The following is a 16,982-nucleotide window of genomic DNA, read 5'->3' as shown; positions in this document are numbered from 1 at the left end:
GACGACTGTCAGTTAGTTAGTTAGTTAGATAAATACGTATACACTGTACAGATTCCTAGGTGGAATGAAATAGTATCGAGAAACTTCTTGTCAAGTTAACAAAGTAGAGGTTTATTAGGACTAATGTGTAATTACAGAGACTTAGGGTTGTTAGTAAGAGTAATAACCAACTTAGTCTATAAAAAGATTAAGTCGGTTATTACTGTGCTTATCTGAAAAAGAGAGCTTGTAGCTCGTTCTTCTTCCTTCTTCTTCTATGAAATCAAAGCCTTCATTATTGAATTGTTCTTGCATGTGTTAACCCAATTGAAGCTTGATCAATCTAGTACAAATTAACATGGTATCAGACCACAATCGATCAATTAGAGTTGTTATCCGAAGAGATCTGAAAACAGTTAATTTCATAGTTTGAGAAGGTGCAACAATGGCGGACGATGAAATTGAGAAGCTTCCTCACAATCATCCATTATACATAAAGGATTCAGATTCACCGGGAACAGCCTTGATAGCTCTCAAACTCACAGGGCCAGAAAATTATGCCCTATAGAGTAGATCTATGAGAGTGGCTCTCCTAGTGAAGAACAAATTAGGTTTTGTGGATGGAACTTGTCAAATAACTTCGTACAAAGGTGAATTGGCAGCGCAATGGGAGAGATGTAATGCAGTGGTCGTCTCATGGCTCAGCAACACTGTAGCGGCAAAGTTGGTGCCGAGCATCATGTACGCTTCAAGTGCGAGAAAGATCTGGGACGAGTTCAAGGAAAGGTTTGACAAAGATGATCTAACTAGAATTTACCAAATTTCTGCTGATATTGCTGCTCTTAAGCAAGGAACAGATTCTGTGACTTCTTATTTCTCAAAGTTGAAAGACTTATGGAATGAGTTAGATATCATAACACCTTTACCCTTATGTGATTGTGAAGAATCACGTCCATATGTAGATCACCTGATGAGACAAAGACTTTTACAATTTTTAATGGGGTTAAATGAGAGTTACAGTCATGTGAGGAGTGCAGTGTTGCTAAAAGGCCAGTTCTTACTGTGAATCAAGCCTATGATGTTGTAGTGCAAGAAGAAAGTCAGAGGGAATTAGCGAGTAGTTGAAACAAAGAGGGAGCCAATGACTATGTTAGTAGGGAAAGGAAATCAGTTCATGAAAGGGAAGAAAATAGGTATGATTTGTGAACACTGTGGATACAAAGGGCATTTGAAAGAGAATTGCTACAAAATAGTTGGATACCCTGCAGATTTCAAAAGTAAGAAAAAGAATCAGTTTCCTACAAAAACATATGCTAACAATGTTAATGGAGAGAAAGAAGTAATAATGAATGAACAACCACAAGGAAACTACATAACTGAGGATCAATACAAGCACTTGGTGAGCCTGTTGACAAAAACATCCATCGAAGGAAGCTCCAACAATACATCAAGCTCAACAAATATGACAGGTATAAAGTCACTGTTATTTAATGCAAGATCATATGCTTGGATAGTAGATTCAGGAGCATCACACCATATTACCTTTTGTAAAGAAGTTTTAGAAAAATTAAGGAGAATCAACAAAGGAAATAGTAGAGGAGTTCAAATACCCACAGGAGGTAGATCAAAAATAGTACATACAGGTGATGCAACAATACTAGGAGGGAAGAAGATTAGGAATGTCCTACATGTACCTGACTTCAAATTCAATCTCACTTCAGTGTCTAAACCGACTAGAGATTTATGTTGTTCAGCCTGCTTCTACCCTGGTTTTTGTGTGTTTCAGGGGCTTTACAATGGCAGGGTACTGGGGATTGGTAGAGAAGATGAAGGGTTGTACATAATCAGGAGTGAAGAAGATGAAATAGTAGCTGGATCAGTCAAGAAGGAAAAAATAAGTGCAGAATTGTGGCCTCAAAAGATGGTGCATGTCTCTATAAATTCATTGCAATGCTTGCCAGACCTGAAGAATAAAGTGAATAAAGATGTGCAGATGTATTGTGAGATTTGCCCATTGGCTAAGCAAAGTAGACTAAAGTTTCCTACTAGTAGTCACCAATCTTATCACATTTTTCAGCTTGTGCATGTAGATGTCTGGGGACCATACTAGCCTACAACCTATGACAAGAAACATTATTTTATAACTATAGTAGATGATTATAGTAGATATACTTGGATTTGTTTGCTGCATTCTAAATGTGAAGTAATAGTAATGCTGAAGGATTTTTTTCCCTTGTGAAGAATCAGTTTAATGCTTCTATAAAAGTGTTGAGGTCTGATAATGGTAGAGAGTTTTTCAATAAAAACTGCAATGAATTACTTGCATCCTTGGGAATAGTACATCAAAGTAGTTGTCCCTATACTTCACAACAAAATGGAGTAGTAGAGAGGAAGTATAAACACATATTGGAGGTGGCAAGATCATTGAAATTTCAAAGTAACATACCTACTAGATTTTGGGGGGACTGTGTCAAGACTGCGGTCTACTTAATCAATAAGCTGCCCACAATAGTGTTAAATAGAAAATCTCCATATGAAAAACTTTATGGGAAAACACCAAAGATAGATCATCTTAAAGTGTTTGGATGTATGTGTTATGCTAGCACACTGCCAAGAGGGGACAAGTTTGCAGTAAGAGCCTTGAAGTCAGTGTTCATTGGCTACTCTGAAGTGCAAAAAGGATATAAGCTGTATGACATGGAGTTCAATAAGTTCTTAGTGAGCACGGATGTAAGTTTCAGATAAGACATATTCCCTTTTAAGACCTTACCTTGTCAGCCTGAGAACTTATTCATTCCTGATACTGATTTTCCAACAGTCACAAAAGATTAGCCTATTTCAACACCTATAGTTGATGATGATCTGGGAATTGAAGCTGAGACAGACACTTCCACTCCTTATGTGCCACCAGATATGCCACTAAATGAGACAACAAATGACATGAAAATACTTAATTCAGATGAGAGGAATGAACAAAGTACCTCACAACAACAAAAACATGAGGAAGTGCAGCAGCAGGAACATGCATGGGAGCTATCTGGACAAGTGTCATCAATTGTGCAAGAACCTACAAAGATCAGGAAATCTACAAAAATACCAAGACCAACAGTGTGGCTCAAGGATTATGTGACTACTTGTAAACCAAAAGGAGACTGTCTCTATTCAGTTGCAGACTATGTAAGCTATAATCATCTTTCAGAGTACTACCAATGTTATCTAAGTTCATTCTCAACCCAAGTGGAACCAAGAAGTTTCGGGGAAGCAACACAAGATGACAGGTGGATAGAAGCAACAGAAAATTCTGGCACTAGAAGAAAACAAAACATGGGAGGTAGTAGATCTTCCTCCAGGAAAGCAAACTATTGGCTCAAAGTGGGTGTATAAAATCAAACACAAAGCTAATGGTAAAGTAGAGAGGTTCAAAGCCAGGCTGGTGGCAAAAGGATATACACAGCAGGAAGGTTTGGACTATCATGAGACTTTTTCACCTGTTGCCAAGATGGTAACAGCCAGAACTGTGATCAATCTAGCAGTTTCTAAAGGCTGGGTTTTATCTCAAATGGATGTCAACAATGCCTTCTTACAAGGTGATTTATATGAGGAGGTGTACATAGCCAGGGATTTCATAGGCAGGGGGAGTCTAAGGTTTGTAGGCTACTCAAGTCCCTTTATGGTCTTAAACAGACATCAAGGCAGTGAAATATCAAGCTGACTGATGCACTGATAGGTGAAAGATATTTACAAAGTACCAATGATCATTCCCTATTCACAAAGAAGACAGATGCAGACTTGGTGATCATCCTTGTATATGTGGATGATTTACTAATTACTGGCAGCAACAACAGATTGGTAGAAGAAGCAAAGGCAACCCTACACAAGCATTTCGAGCTGAAAGATTTAGGTGAGCTAAGATACTTCCTAGGAATTGAGCTCATGAGATCAAACAAGGGAGTTGTGCTTAATCAAAGGAAGTATGCACTTCAACTAATCTCAGAAGTGGGGTTGAGTGGTGCAAAACCAGCTAGCTCAACATTAGAATAGAATCTCAAATTGACAACTGTTGAGTATGACAAGCATGTAGAAGTTAAGGGAGATGAAGAGCTACAGGACATGGTAAGCTATCAGAAACTGCTAGGGAAGCTTATCTACCTCACCATTACAAGACCAGACATTTGTTTTGTTGTCCAAGTTTTAAGCCAGTTTATGCAGAATTCAAAGCAATCACATTTGGATGCTGCATTGAGGGTAGTTAGATATCTAAAAGGATCACCAGGAATGGAATTTCTGTTAAAGAAAGGAGCAATAGAAGAAATCATAGCTTATTATGATGCAGATTGGGCAGCTTGCCCAAGTACAGGAAGGTTTATGATTGGTTATGTAATAAAACTAGGAGAATCACTGATCTCATGGAAGTCAAAAAAGCAGTCAACTGTGAGCAGGAGCTCTACTGAAGCAGAATATAGAAGCATGACAGCAGTGACTTCAGAGTTGGTTTGGCTAGTGCGCTTGCTGAAGGAGCTGGGATTAACTGTAAAAGAGCCAGTGATGTTGCACTGTGATAGCAAAGCAGCTATGCAAATTGCAGCCAATCCAGTCTACCATGACAGAACAAAACATATATAAATTGACTGCCACTTTGTGAGAGAAAAAATCAAAGAGGGATTAATTGCACCTCAATATGTTTCCACTAAAGAGCAGCTTGCAGATGTGATGACTAAAGGGTTAGGAGCTAAACAACATAGAGTCCTGATATCCAAGCTAAGGATTGTTCAATGTTTTTCACCCTCCAGCTTGAGGGAAAGTGTGAAGTTAACAAAGTAGAGATTATTTAGTTATTAAGACTAATGTGTAATTACAGAGACTTAGGGTTGTTAGTAAGAGTAATAACCAACTTAGTCTATAAAAGGAGTAAGTCGGTTATTACTGTGCTTAATTGAAAATGAGAGCTTGTAGCTCGTTCTTCTTCCTTCTTCTTCTATGAAATCAAAGCCTTCATTACTGAATTGTTCTTGCATGTGTTAATCCAATTTAAGCTTGATCAATCTAGTACAAATTAACACTTCTTCTTTAATTTATCTCTCTGCTGTTCACTTCTTCCATCAATTCTTCATCATAATTCTGCAATTAACATCTCCAACTTTAACTAATACGTGTTACATTGTTCTTGCTATCAAATTTTGACTCCTTGGATTAAATTTTCTGTGCGAATTTTTGTAATTAAAAATTTAATAATGTGGAAGCACCTTAGCTAATGGTTATCGAGTACAGAAATAACCCAAGTGTTGCCCGTGGTAGAGCCATATTGGCCCAAGGGTGGTCAGTAAATTATATTGTGCACGTGTAGGTGAAATTTTATATATTGATTGTTGAATCTATTAATATAAGAAAAACATAATATCATGAAAAAATGGATTCAAAAAATGCTTGACCATAGTTTTAATTCATAATTGTAACATTTTAGTATTTTGTCCGTCTGAAATTCTACCTCCGCCTTTCATAGTCATCATCAAAAAGAAAGGAATTGAAATGAGTATAATAAGAGAACTCGGACATTTTCTAGATGTGGAAATAACGTTAGAACATTTGCATGTATCATAAATACATTAAATTTCTATATTAGAGGTCCAACATCCCTATCCTAACATCCACCTTTTTTTCACATCATAACTATTATTAGTCCAACTTCTTTAATTAGGTCCTTATTCAAGTCTCGCACTCTGGAGAGATCTCCAATCTTGAACAGAATTTTTTTTTTTTAAAAAAAAAGCTTGGTGAACTAAGTTCCCACTATGCGCGAGTCTGGACAATCCAATTAATTAAGCTGGTTTAATTTTGCATTTATTTTGACATTAATGAACCAACGACCCCAGCAATAAGAGTGGTAGGATCTCCTAGAACTGCAGATATAATAAACTGCAGAGCTAAACCAGCCATCTCACAACATTTCTGAACTTTGCCTTTACTTTTTCGATGATGAGTTTGAAGTGTTCCTTTCAGACTTGGGATCCTATTCTCCAGTTTTTTACAATTATTATTACTATTGTTATTATTGTAATTATTATTATTATTGGCTCGACCAAAGTAGATCTCATGCCAACTATCCACAAGCATCTCTTTGACACATGCTACGTGCAAATTGTATTTCTTGCATGTTGATCTATAACTCCAGCTTCTTCCTTTTCTCCCGCACCTGTGGCATGATGCACTTACCTGCAAAGACGAATTCAAGATTTAAGTTAGTAGATACAGAATGAGTATGACCAGTTTATAGTCAAAAGTAACAAGTTCAGTTGGATTCGCAAAACTCGCTCTAGATCCACCTCTGCTTAACTAGTCGTTCTAAACATAATTAGTTAAGCTATACGTTCTAAACATAATTAGTTAAGCTATATTTCCTTAATTTGAGAATGTGACTTTAAAACTAGGACAGATCAAGGTAATTGAAAAACTAGAGTTCAAATAGTTGAATGTAGAAATTAATTTACTAAACAAAAAAAAACGGAAAAGGGCCTGATATACCCCTTTACTTTGCTTTATTGTTCAATCTTGTCCTTCGTTATACTTTTCGTTCAAATTTACCCTTACCGTCCATTAAAGTTCTAAATTTGCCCCTATTTTAATGGTTGAGACAAGTGGCACATTCTAAATTCTAAAAGAATGAACCAAGCCAACTCAGAAAATAATCCAATCCGATCCATTACCCGACCCATTCTCCAATTCACTCTTACTTTTCCCCCAATTCTTCACATCAAGATCAAAGCGTTACTAATTTCATATCCCAAAATATCACTATTGAGCTCCTTGCTTGAAAAGAGAATTGGATATTGGTAAAATTATGTTCTAAAGAATGAGCCACCTGATAATGTTGAAATCTTAAAAATTCCCTGGAAGCCTTTTGTGAATAAGTTAGCAATAGCAGCCATACCTTCTTCCGGGTCGAATCAATAATTATCAACCGTAAAGAATCAGCACAAAGTAAAGATTTTGGTGATAAAGTTAAAGTCAAGAAGGCAAAACATAGCAAGAATTTAGCACCAAAATGGAGGAAATTACTAAATGGGTGTGCTAGAATTGGCAAGCATAGGTGGTTGAGGTGTTTTTCCAGTCAAGCGGTGGTGGAAGCTCCGCCGGAACTGCCATCGTTTAAGCACCACCCGACACCATATAAAGGGTCTTTGGCATAAAGTGTTGGAGAAATTAAAGAAATTTTTGGATCGTTCTCTCTTCTGCTATTACACAAAATCAGTAACTATTTTTCTTACAACAACATCAACCCAACAGTAACTATTTTTCTTCTTTTAATTAACTGTATATTACTTCCATATATTTCTTGGTTTTGAGATGATTAGTGGATTCTAAAGTATTTGAATCAACAAATTGAGTTGTGTAGGTTACTTTTGAGGAAAAAGCGTAAAGAAAGAAGAGGAACATACCTTAAATTTGATGATCAAGATTTGATTTTCTTTTGGAATGTGTATTTACTCGATATCATCATTTTGATATTTATCATTGAAATGAGTCCAAGTTCTGATCTTCACTGAAGAGAAGTGAGTTGGGAATGAGTGTCGGGTAATGGGTTGAATTAAGGGGCGGTTTTTAGAATTGGGGATGAGTCTTTTGTTCAGAATATGCCACGTGTCTTAGCCGTTAAAATAGGGGCAAATTTAGAACTTTGATGAACCTCATGAATAAATCTTAACAGAAAGTATAACGGAGGACAAGATTGAACAATAAAGCAAAGTAAAGGGGTATATCAGACACTTTTCCGGGGAAAAAAAGATGCAATTTGATTTCAATTTTTATCCCCGTATTCTCCAACTTTACCTCTAAACCTTCAATTTGTTAGACTTCACTATTTTAGTTTTGTATGGGGTAAAATATGTTTATACTAAATGATCACATGAGAAAGTGACATGTGGAGCCAAAGACAGAAAAGGCAGCCGGAGGCAACAACCTCGCTTGTTACCGGAGAGAATGATACTCATAAAGGTGAAATAAATGTTTGCCACCCAGTAGCATTTAATGAAAAATATTCTACAACATTAAGTACGCTGCCCGTTACAAAGAATATGGCATTCACTGCCTGTCGTTACATATTATTCAATGACCCTCATAATTGTCATTAAAGATGGGCTTGATCTTAGGACCTTGTTCCCTAAGTGCAGTTATAAATAGTGAACTCTATTATCATGGTAGAGGGATGCCAATTTTCTGACAAGCATACACTATATTCTATCAAAAGCTCAAGAACATTTTACTTTCTTGTTTATTTATAATGTTCCTACTTCCCTCCGTAGCCCTGCACCCGGAATTAAGATATCTGTTGTTTCCTTTCAATTTCAAGGCTAAGTCTTACATTTCTTTTTAATTCATCAGTTATTTGAGGATCAAATTAATTCACTTATTTATAAACTACGTATAAATTCAACTGCACCATTTTACGATAAACTAAGTTTATTCAACAATGAAACTATTCGATTGGGACGTCGATGTTAGAGTACTATCTCTATATCTCTATTAACGAAAAGCTAAGTAGGCTAAGATGCCAAAATGACTTGCCATCCGGAAGCAGAGCCAAATTTCCCACTTAAAATATTTACCGAATATTTCACCATAATATTTACCCAAACACTAACCAAGTAGTACCATTTTCTCATTTTGATGAGGAAACATGAAACTTGATATGATTATTGTGTATTAGTTCGATTCAACTTTGAAAATGGATAAGGAAAAAGTGAAATAAATTGGGGCGAAAAATCTATCATGAAAAATTATTAATATGTTGACTAACAGCTACATACCTTTCTATACAAGTAAAGCTTTACTTCTCCATCATCAAGCACCATAGGAAGCTTTGCACAACATGGATGAAGATCAAATCCACAAGACTTACAATGGTATAAAAACCCAGTAATATCCTTCTCACAAGCGTTGCAATAGCGCGGCACGTTTCCCGGAGGACGAGAGAGGAATTGAAAAGAGCATTTTTTGTAAAATGGATGAGTAATTGAAGCAGAAGGAATTGCACAATGCATATGGAGATCATAGTCACAAGTAGTGCATTTATAGCGAGACCCTATTCCTACTTCCTTACAACCATCACATTTAAATGGAAATTCTGAGTATTCAAATCTTAGCTTGTGTTGAGGGTGGCTAAAATGATATATCTCATTGTACTTCATTTTTTTTAAATTAAGTTTTTGGATATATATGGAAGCACAAGAAAAGAATTCAAGTGATAAATATATAAAGATGATTCTTGGACTGTTGTTATAACTTTATGTATTGGATTTAAGAGTGGCTTGTACTTGAAGCAAGAAGCAAGAAGCAAGAGGGATGTATACTGATGGTGATAGTTGCAAAATAATGAGTCTATAGAAGAATTTTTAAACATCATCAAGAATGAAAGAAGAGAGACATAAGGCATATTATTAGTTCCATACTCCACCATAGAAAAAGGAATTTTTGCTTTAAATGATTAGTCATCAACCTAATACTTTTGTTTTTCACTTATTCATTCTTTTTTTTCAAAAAAAAAATATGATAATTATAGTATCTTGGCCAGCTTGCGAATACCTCGACTAATTCCACAAAATATTTGTTTGCTATCTCCCACCGGTACAGTTATTGAGTAACTCTATCCATCAAAGCTTAGACTAATATGAAGAAATCACTAAGTGTTTTTGCCACCGACAGGATTTGAACCTAAGACCTCATGTGTATCAATTAATTTAAAATAAGCCAATAGCATCCTTATTCTTTATTTAAAAAATTCTCCTTTTCCGTCATTTTTCCTTCTGCTTTATTCTCATCTCACTTTATTGACCACTAAATCACAACCTTAAATACTTTTTCCCTTATTCTTTAGCCAGGGAAATTCAAATGATAAAAATCTATATGTGATGTAGATGCTTGGGTATAGTGTAATCAACTAATCCCTTAACCCCCAAAAAAGTGGGATGATGAAGACCCTTAGTTGCAAGCAAGGTTTTCAATAATGGGACCTCTAGAAAGTAATAAATTCTTGCAAATATCAATTTAAAAGAAATGAGGATTGCAATACAAAATTAATCGTGTCTTAAGTCCTTATATATAATTAGAAGAAATGAGAGGTACAATAAAATATCTACTAGTAAACATTTAAGGAATTTCGAAAAGAATAAGAATATAGCACCTTGAAAGTGGATTTTTGTCATGGCTAAGAAATCTTATTAGAAGATTTCCAAAGTGACATGTCAGAATCGTTAAATAAAGAAACAATTTCTTGAATTTAAGAACATTAGGAAGAAATTGGTATAGTTGGAATAATGATAAAGTCTGACGCAAAATAATGCGTAAAAGGTTAAAATAATGGTCAAATCCTAAACCAAAAGAGTCTTACAAAACTTTTAAAAAAAAAAAACAAGGAAAACCATCGCAAAAATTAAGAAGCAGTCCCAAATGTGGTCAAAAATCAAATACTGAAAATTATATTAGTCTAGATTTTGACCTCCAAACAAGTTACGAATTCGACAAAATCCAATATTTTGGAGTCGAACTAACTCCATATATTTGTACAAAATAATTCTAAAGTCCAAACAAAGTTATATAATTGCATTTTAGAGTCACTCATATTTACTCTTCAACTACTGATGATATGACAGAGCAATTGGGATATACAAAGAAGGAATAACATCTGGTTCTATTTAATTGGTGTAACAAAGGAACAAATTCTTTGGTCTTATTCTTCGTAATCCTGATAATTATTTTTGCTAAAAGATTTATCTTTTTTCAACTAGACTAAGTAATACTAACATAGAATGGGCACAGAGAAAAGAGAAATGATTCTTGTTTGTGGGATTTTGGTGTTGCTTACCTTTGAAAATGAGTCCAAAGTTATTAAGCTTACACGGAATATTAACTTAAACCCTTTGCTTTTCTTCTTCAACATGCTAAATTACAGTACCCAAAAGTATCACCATTTCTTTAAGCAACTTCTCTTCCAACTCAATCTTTGATGAGTGAACATTATGTATTTGACAGTGGCGAAACTAGAAATTTACTCAAAGGTATTCAAATTTAAAAGAAGTAAAAAAAATTCCGACAAAGGGTATTTAATATGTGATATATACCTCTAAAACGTAATATTTTATCTATATACACGGTACAATTTTTCGACGGTAGTCAACTGACCACCCTTATAACTATGTGACTTCGCCATTGTGTGTTTCCTTTGAAAAGAAAAAGAACAAACTCAAAACAAATCAATTATCACCAAGGAGTGCGACTGCATGGATAAATTCATTTTTGATCAAAGGTCTCACGCTCAAGCTTTAAAAATAAAAAGGAACACTTTCTTCTTAAGTAGACCCTAAACGGCATAGAATTTGAATTAATCGGATCATTAAATTTTAAATATCGAATGATTATATCAAAGAAAAAACAAAAAAAAAATGATATATAGAATCTTGCCCTTATGGTCAAGACTACTAGATGTTGGCAAATTTTAGGCATCTGTTTGGAATTTGTCTCATAATGTCAAGATAGTTCTTTTCCTTTGTTCAATTTTGTTTTCATTTTGTTCACTTTTTTTTCTTTTGTTTTCTCTTTGCTCTTTTTAGTACAAAGAGACAACTGGAATATTTGAGTGTGAGTAAGTTTGATAATTGTACTTGCAAGAATAAAAGCCAAATGCATCTAATTCCATGGTTCTGCTTTGTTGATGAGGCACCTGAATAGAGTGCTTCTCTTTTTGGTTTGTTCCATTCTCCTACCACCTATAGGACTTGGCTTTTCTACAGCCTAATTATCTTTGTTCGTTTAGTTAAACTCATGAGCGTGTATCATGTTTGTCAACAGTTTAATGGACAAACTTTCTAGACTTGTCTAGAACTCTCAATTCTCATAGTATTTTGTACTTCATATTTTTCTTTTTAGTATATCATATTTTCTTATTTGTCTTTTGGTTTTCTTGAGCCGGGAGTCTTTTGGAAATAGTCCCTCTACTCCTTCGGGGTAAGGGTAAGGTCAGCGTACACACTATCCTCCCCAAATCTCACTAGTGGGATTTTACTGGGTTGTTATTCTTGTATACTTCCTTATTTAGAAATAATTTACCTTTAAACTTCTCACGTTATCTTTAATGAGATGATTTATAGACATTCAAACATCAATGACTTACTTTAGACCACAAGTTTCAAAAGTTTTGCTAGCATTTTTCACTTGGACACTTAAAATTCCTATTAGACAATAGAACTCATTTCAAACTGCGCCAATTAAACACAAATATACTAATCAACCAAAAGAATATATTGTATGAATTACACGTGTCTGACGTGGCAAAATAGTCCAATTAAAAAAAGACACGTGGCTTTGACACAAAAAAGAGTCTTTTGAGAAAAGAATAAAAAAGTAACAAAAAACCCCTTCGACCCTAAATTGTCACGGTCTCCCACCCACCGGTGGCTCTAATCTCGTCGCCAGACATCACCCCTGCCTTCTCTTCTTTGTCTTCTTCACATAACCCTCCCCGCCCAACCCCTTTTCGGCTATCCAAACAGATAAACAGAACAACAGGGCTCTTTCCCTCGTCTCCTAGCCAGTGAAAAAAGGACTTTTACTGGAAAATTTTATTGGAAAATCTTAAAGATCAGTGCATTTTTCACGTCTTAGAAAGCTTAACTATCCGCTTTTCTTTAAAGATTTATTTTGTTATCCGGTAAATTGTTGGAAATCTTAACTTTGGTTTTACAAAGGTTAAATTTTCCGTCTTTGAGAATGTTTACCTCTTGAGATTTTCTGGAAGTGGGAAAGGATTGATGAGATTGATAAAGTTTTATCTAATGGGTTAATGGAGCTCCTAACTAGGTTCATGGTGATTCTTGTTGAAAATCATGGCAGATAATGATGGTGATGGACAGATTTGAAAAACGAAGAAAATCGCCACGACGAGCGGCAACTGGAAGTGGTGATTATGGCGGGAGGATGGTGGCAATAATGGGGAGAGAAAATCTGAAAATTTTAAGGGGAGAAAAAACAAGAAAATTATTGTTTTTTATTCATTCACGCACTCAAGGAGAGTGATAAACACTTTCTTTGCCATGTCATTGTTTTGTGTTTAATTGACACAGTTTAAAATGATTCTAGTATCTATTAGGAAATAGGCTAACTTTAAGTGTCCAAGTGAAAAGTGCTGCCAAGTTCCGGTGCATGTCTATGTATTTGGCCAAAATACTAACTCATAGAATGAAAAAAAAGGTATTTTAACTAAATTACCCTTTATTAAAATTTACATATTATTAACTTGACACGTTGGGATATGTAAATAAGGGAATTTGAAAAAATATTAATTCTTTCTTGATTAAGTAAAATGACACTTATTTTGGACCAAATAAAAGGCCAAAAGATCATTTATTGTGGACCGAAAGGAGTATTTCTTTCTTCAAATATCGCCACATACATTTGGGACGGAATGTGTACTTAACTATTCATGGATTTAGGTTGGAGAGTTGCCCAATATATTGGGGGAGAATTAACCCAAATAGCAGCCCACCAAATCTTTTAAACTAAAAATAACCAGCGGATGTATAAATTATGTATAATTAATGTATAAATTATGTATACAGGTTTTAAAAAAAGTAAACATTAAATTTGACCGGCTATTTGTGTGACAATCCCTATATTGGGCCTGCCTTTCCTTCTAGGAAGCCTTACTATTAGCCCAAATATTGATGAAGCAGATTTAAAAGAGTGAGCCCAATTATCTAACTCATTGAAGCAGCCCAAATTTATCAACAATTCGTTGTTTCACTCTCTGGTCTTCTCTTTTTCCAAATGGCATGAATCATGACGTGATTTTATTTCCACGAAATATTTTATAGAATACGCTTCGGAAGTTTGAGCCAAAATTGTTCGACGAAATGACTGAGAGAAGGTAGGCGCTTCGTACCAATGCATGTTTTTGGAAACTTGACCTTTCTGAAGCCGGATAAATGAAGAGAGTAGCTAGCGGTAAGCTGATGGCTCGCGTAAAGACCGTCTAATTATAATAAATCTTCTAAATATTGAATTCATTGCAGCATGTCTACCTGTATAAAATGAGCTGAATGGATACATGATTCATATAACCTGTGGGGTACATCAAAGGAAAAAGGAGTAGATTGACCATTCTAATTTAGCTAATTTATCTGTACGAAAGTCACTGTTGACTTGATATTCTAAGGTTATTCGTTACACATATATCTCTAACTAACAAGTTATTCCACTGTTCCATATAACATAAATAGCTCCCCAACATTCTACTGTTCCTGCTATGTTGCGTGGATTCTTCATTTGTCGTAACATACCAGTGTCTAACGGATGTGATAAGAGTGTGGATGCTTCATATGGATTCTTCAAAATACAAAATTAGCAAAGAAAAATTGGCATACCTGTATCAGATACCTCCGTCCAACCGTACATAGGTTTCCTGAAGCTACGGTGTGGAAATAGCGGAAAACTGATCATCTTGACAGAGAAGGAAGCAACCAAAGATTGGAAAGAGATGAGGCCGTGGAGAGAAACCATGACAAGAAGGCCAATGAAGCAGATATCTGATATCTACTGCATAATCCGGCTGGACAGAATGTTACATCTGCCCTGTGCAAAAGATCGACTATTCCAGCAATTGAGCTAGCTGCTGCTAGGGTGAGGAATGATAATGCCTGTACAGTGTGTCTATTTGAGTCAGAATTATTGAAATGTGGGAAAAGGTCCAAATTTACCCCATTTACCATACGAGTATCCTGATTGTCCTTCGGTATACTTGGGGTCATTCATACTTTTGTTGTTAGCAAATCGTCTCACATTTACACTTAACCTTAACAGAGTTGTAGCATGAAATGGATGGAGTTCATGTATCAAAATATATTCAGGACAAAAGGTCTAGATTTACGCTTCTACTTTTTACTATAGTTAAATTGACCTCTTCTTTTGTGATCAGGACTCACGAGTAAATACAAGACGATTTGCTAACAGGCAATTGTATCAACCCGCTCAAAGTATAACGGATGGTAAAATTAAGATAAATCGTATAGCAGAGAGGTACTTGACCCTTTACTTTAAGTCTGTAGCCTTTCAGAGATTCAAGAGCAAGACATACCCAATCTCCTAAAACAATGAAGAGTAGGATCCCTGGCTGACGGATGGGGCAATGGATCAAGACAGAGTATATGTCAATCAATGCCAAAGTAATGCTCCAGGGGATGACCAAACCCATGATTGTTACTAAGAAGCTGCCATCAGAAAGAAAATATATCAAGTTATCAACAGGTAGAGGATCAGATTGATATTATAGTAACAGGCAATTTGAGATTAATTAGGATTAAAATATATTCTCACTGAGATCAAGTGATAACTGATAATCTGATATGACTGCTCAGATGAATTTTATTGAAATCTTTACTTTGCCATTTCAACCTATCACTGGTCATACAATAAATGGTATGCCAGTTTATGCAATTCCTTGAAATCTGTTATCTTTACTATTGCTTAGTGTGCCTGTGTGCTTAATCAATAGTCATACGGTGGAGACGAGATAAATAAACACCAATCCAGGATCTAAACTCTAAAGTTAATTAGTTCAGAATTAATGTGATCTTATTATACGTACACATTCTAAAAGCAATGAGTTGAGTTGAGTTGAATCACAAAACTGACCCTAAATCCGCCTCTGCATATACGGAGATTATTCTCTGTGTGTGTGACAAAAGAATATGCAGAGACAAAGAGAGTGTGTACATAGTACATAGGAAGAGAAATTACCAAAAGGCAGTATAATTGTGGAACTCAACTCCTAAAGACATGAACAAAAGAGAAGCAGAGGAGAAGATGGTCTGCCCTAATCTCAAAGCAAAGCTCGCGCTTGTCCCCACAGCTCCTGGTACTTCATCATCCATGGCCATTTGCTGTTAAAGCTACAATATGATCTATGTTCACTGCAACCTCCAATTTCTGAAGATGATTACAAAGCAGACAATTGTAAGTTCTTTCTCTATTGCCCAAGTTCATCATCATCTTCAGCTGTAATTCCGAATCTTTGCCTCCCCAAAATATTCATGGATTGATCATTGAAATTTCAAGAACTTTGGCAATGGATACTGGTTTTTTGTCTTCTTGTTGTTGTAATGGTGTACTTATTTTCTTGTGGCAAAAAACAGGGCTATTGTGCATGATATTGCATAATGCTTTTCAACGTAGGATGTGAAGAAAGCTTTCAAAACCTGTACAAAGGATTTGACAAGTGGAATTGCATATTACCTCTCCTTTTTATTCTTTTCGTCTATCTTTTTTTCTTTTTAGCTGTTTGAAGAGACGGCCATAAATTATTTGGAACTGTTTAAGTCAGCGTTTAAGCAGCACCCACATGAACCGCACACAAGTTTAGTGGCAAACACAAATGGGAATCAAGAATAGTGTTTCAAAGTTTAAACAAAGGCAAACGCAAAGGAGACGAACTTGAGCCCTTCAATTTTTAACATGACACAAGTCCATTTCACGGGGTTGTGCAAAATATTCCAAGCAGTAGAACGAAAGGTGCAATAACCTAACTAAAAAGACACTTGGCTTTGAGAATAAAAGTATGATGAGGTCGTCAATTTGATCGAAATAGTTTACACTTGAGTTCATATTTTTCTTTGTTAGTGGAGTATCTATTCCTTTTTGGCTTTATATCGGCTTAGTCTGATAACTTTCTAATATTACATCCGATACAGATTCTGATTTATAAAGATATTTTTCAGAACTAATTCGAAAGTATTACTACGTGCTACAATTTTATTTAAAATGCTGACATCAAGTACTTAAAAATCTTAATCAAATTTTCCATATGACTATTTTAAATTCTATACAAACATTTGCATATGCTGCAAATTCTGGACTACTTAGCATCTTCTGATTAATTGCTGTTAACCTGAAATTTCCATACACATCGCCTGTCATTAAAAGAGGCATCTACTGTTCCCATTTTATTCCTCTCCATAAAAAAA

The 16,982-nt window shown here is 35.3% G+C and overlaps 3 protein-coding genes across 4 annotated transcripts; 1 reads left to right on the top strand and 2 right to left on the bottom strand.

Moving 5' to 3' along the window:
• The first annotated feature begins 556 nt into the window (after positions 1–556).
• LOC142162429 (uncharacterized) lies at positions 557–1,045 on the top strand. The gene has a single exon (XM_075218780.1). The coding sequence runs from the start codon at positions 557–559 to the stop codon at positions 1,043–1,045; it is 489 nt and encodes a 162-aa protein (XP_075074881.1).
• A 4,486-nt stretch (positions 1,046–5,531) lies between these two features.
• On the bottom strand, positions 5,532–10,040 carry LOC107779469 (uncharacterized). The gene is made up of 2 exons (XM_016599912.2): positions 8,781–10,040; positions 5,532–6,189 (listed from the first exon to the last, which is right to left on the bottom strand). Exons 1-2 carry the CDS (start codon positions 9,159–9,161, stop codon positions 5,818–5,820), a joined length of 753 nt encoding a protein of 250 aa, XP_016455398.1. The 5' UTR covers positions 9,162–10,040; the 3' UTR covers positions 5,532–5,817.
• A 3,552-nt stretch (positions 10,041–13,592) lies between these two features.
• Positions 13,593–16,569, bottom strand: LOC107779467 (CASP-like protein 5C1). Of its 2 annotated transcripts, XR_001646619.2 has the most exons (4): positions 15,760–16,569; positions 15,098–15,230; positions 14,388–14,660; positions 13,593–14,045 (listed from the first exon to the last, which is right to left on the bottom strand). XR_001646619.2 is itself a non-coding variant. In XM_016599910.2 (3 exons), exons 1-3 carry the CDS (start codon positions 15,897–15,899, stop codon positions 14,460–14,462), a joined length of 474 nt encoding a protein of 157 aa, XP_016455396.1. In that variant the 5' UTR covers positions 15,900–16,562; the 3' UTR covers positions 14,094–14,459. The 2 variants fall into 2 exon arrangements, 1 of the variants encoding a protein (XP_016455396.1); XM_016599910.2 differs by lacking the exon at positions 13,593–14,045 and having other exon boundaries at positions 14,094–14,660; positions 15,760–16,562.
• Positions 16,570–16,982: the final 413 nt, after the last annotated feature.

Source organism: Nicotiana tabacum, chromosome 7 (assembly GCF_000715075.1).
Source record: "Nicotiana tabacum cultivar K326 chromosome 7, ASM71507v2, whole genome shotgun sequence".
NCBI classification, from domain to species: Eukaryota; Viridiplantae; Streptophyta; class Magnoliopsida; order Solanales; family Solanaceae; genus Nicotiana; species Nicotiana tabacum.
The sequence above is the reverse complement of the archived record's forward strand: the minus strand, read 5'-3'. Positions and strand labels throughout refer to the sequence as shown.

Coding starts and splice junctions, on each gene's coding strand:
- LOC142162429 (XM_075218780.1), top strand. CDS start 557: ATGAGAGTGGCTCTCCTAGTGAAGAACAAATTAGGTTTTGTGGATGGA.
- LOC107779469 (XM_016599912.2), bottom strand. CDS start 9,161: ATGAAGTACAATGAGATATATCATTTTAGCCACCCTCAACACAAGCTA. Junction 6,190..8,780: donor AGCTTTACTTGTATAGAAAG/GTATGTAGCTGT, acceptor TCGTCTTTGCAG/GTAAGTGCATCATGCCACAG.
- LOC107779467 (XM_016599910.2), bottom strand. CDS start 15,899: ATGGCCATGGATGATGAAGTACCAGGAGCTGTGGGGACAAGCGCGAGC. Junction 15,231..15,759: donor CACAATTATACTGCCTTTTG/GTAATTTCTCTT, acceptor TTCTGATGGCAG/CTTCTTAGTAACAATCATGG. Junction 14,661..15,097: donor TCATTGTTTTAGGAGATTGG/GTATGTCTTGCT, acceptor CACACTGTACAG/GCATTATCATTCCTCACCCT.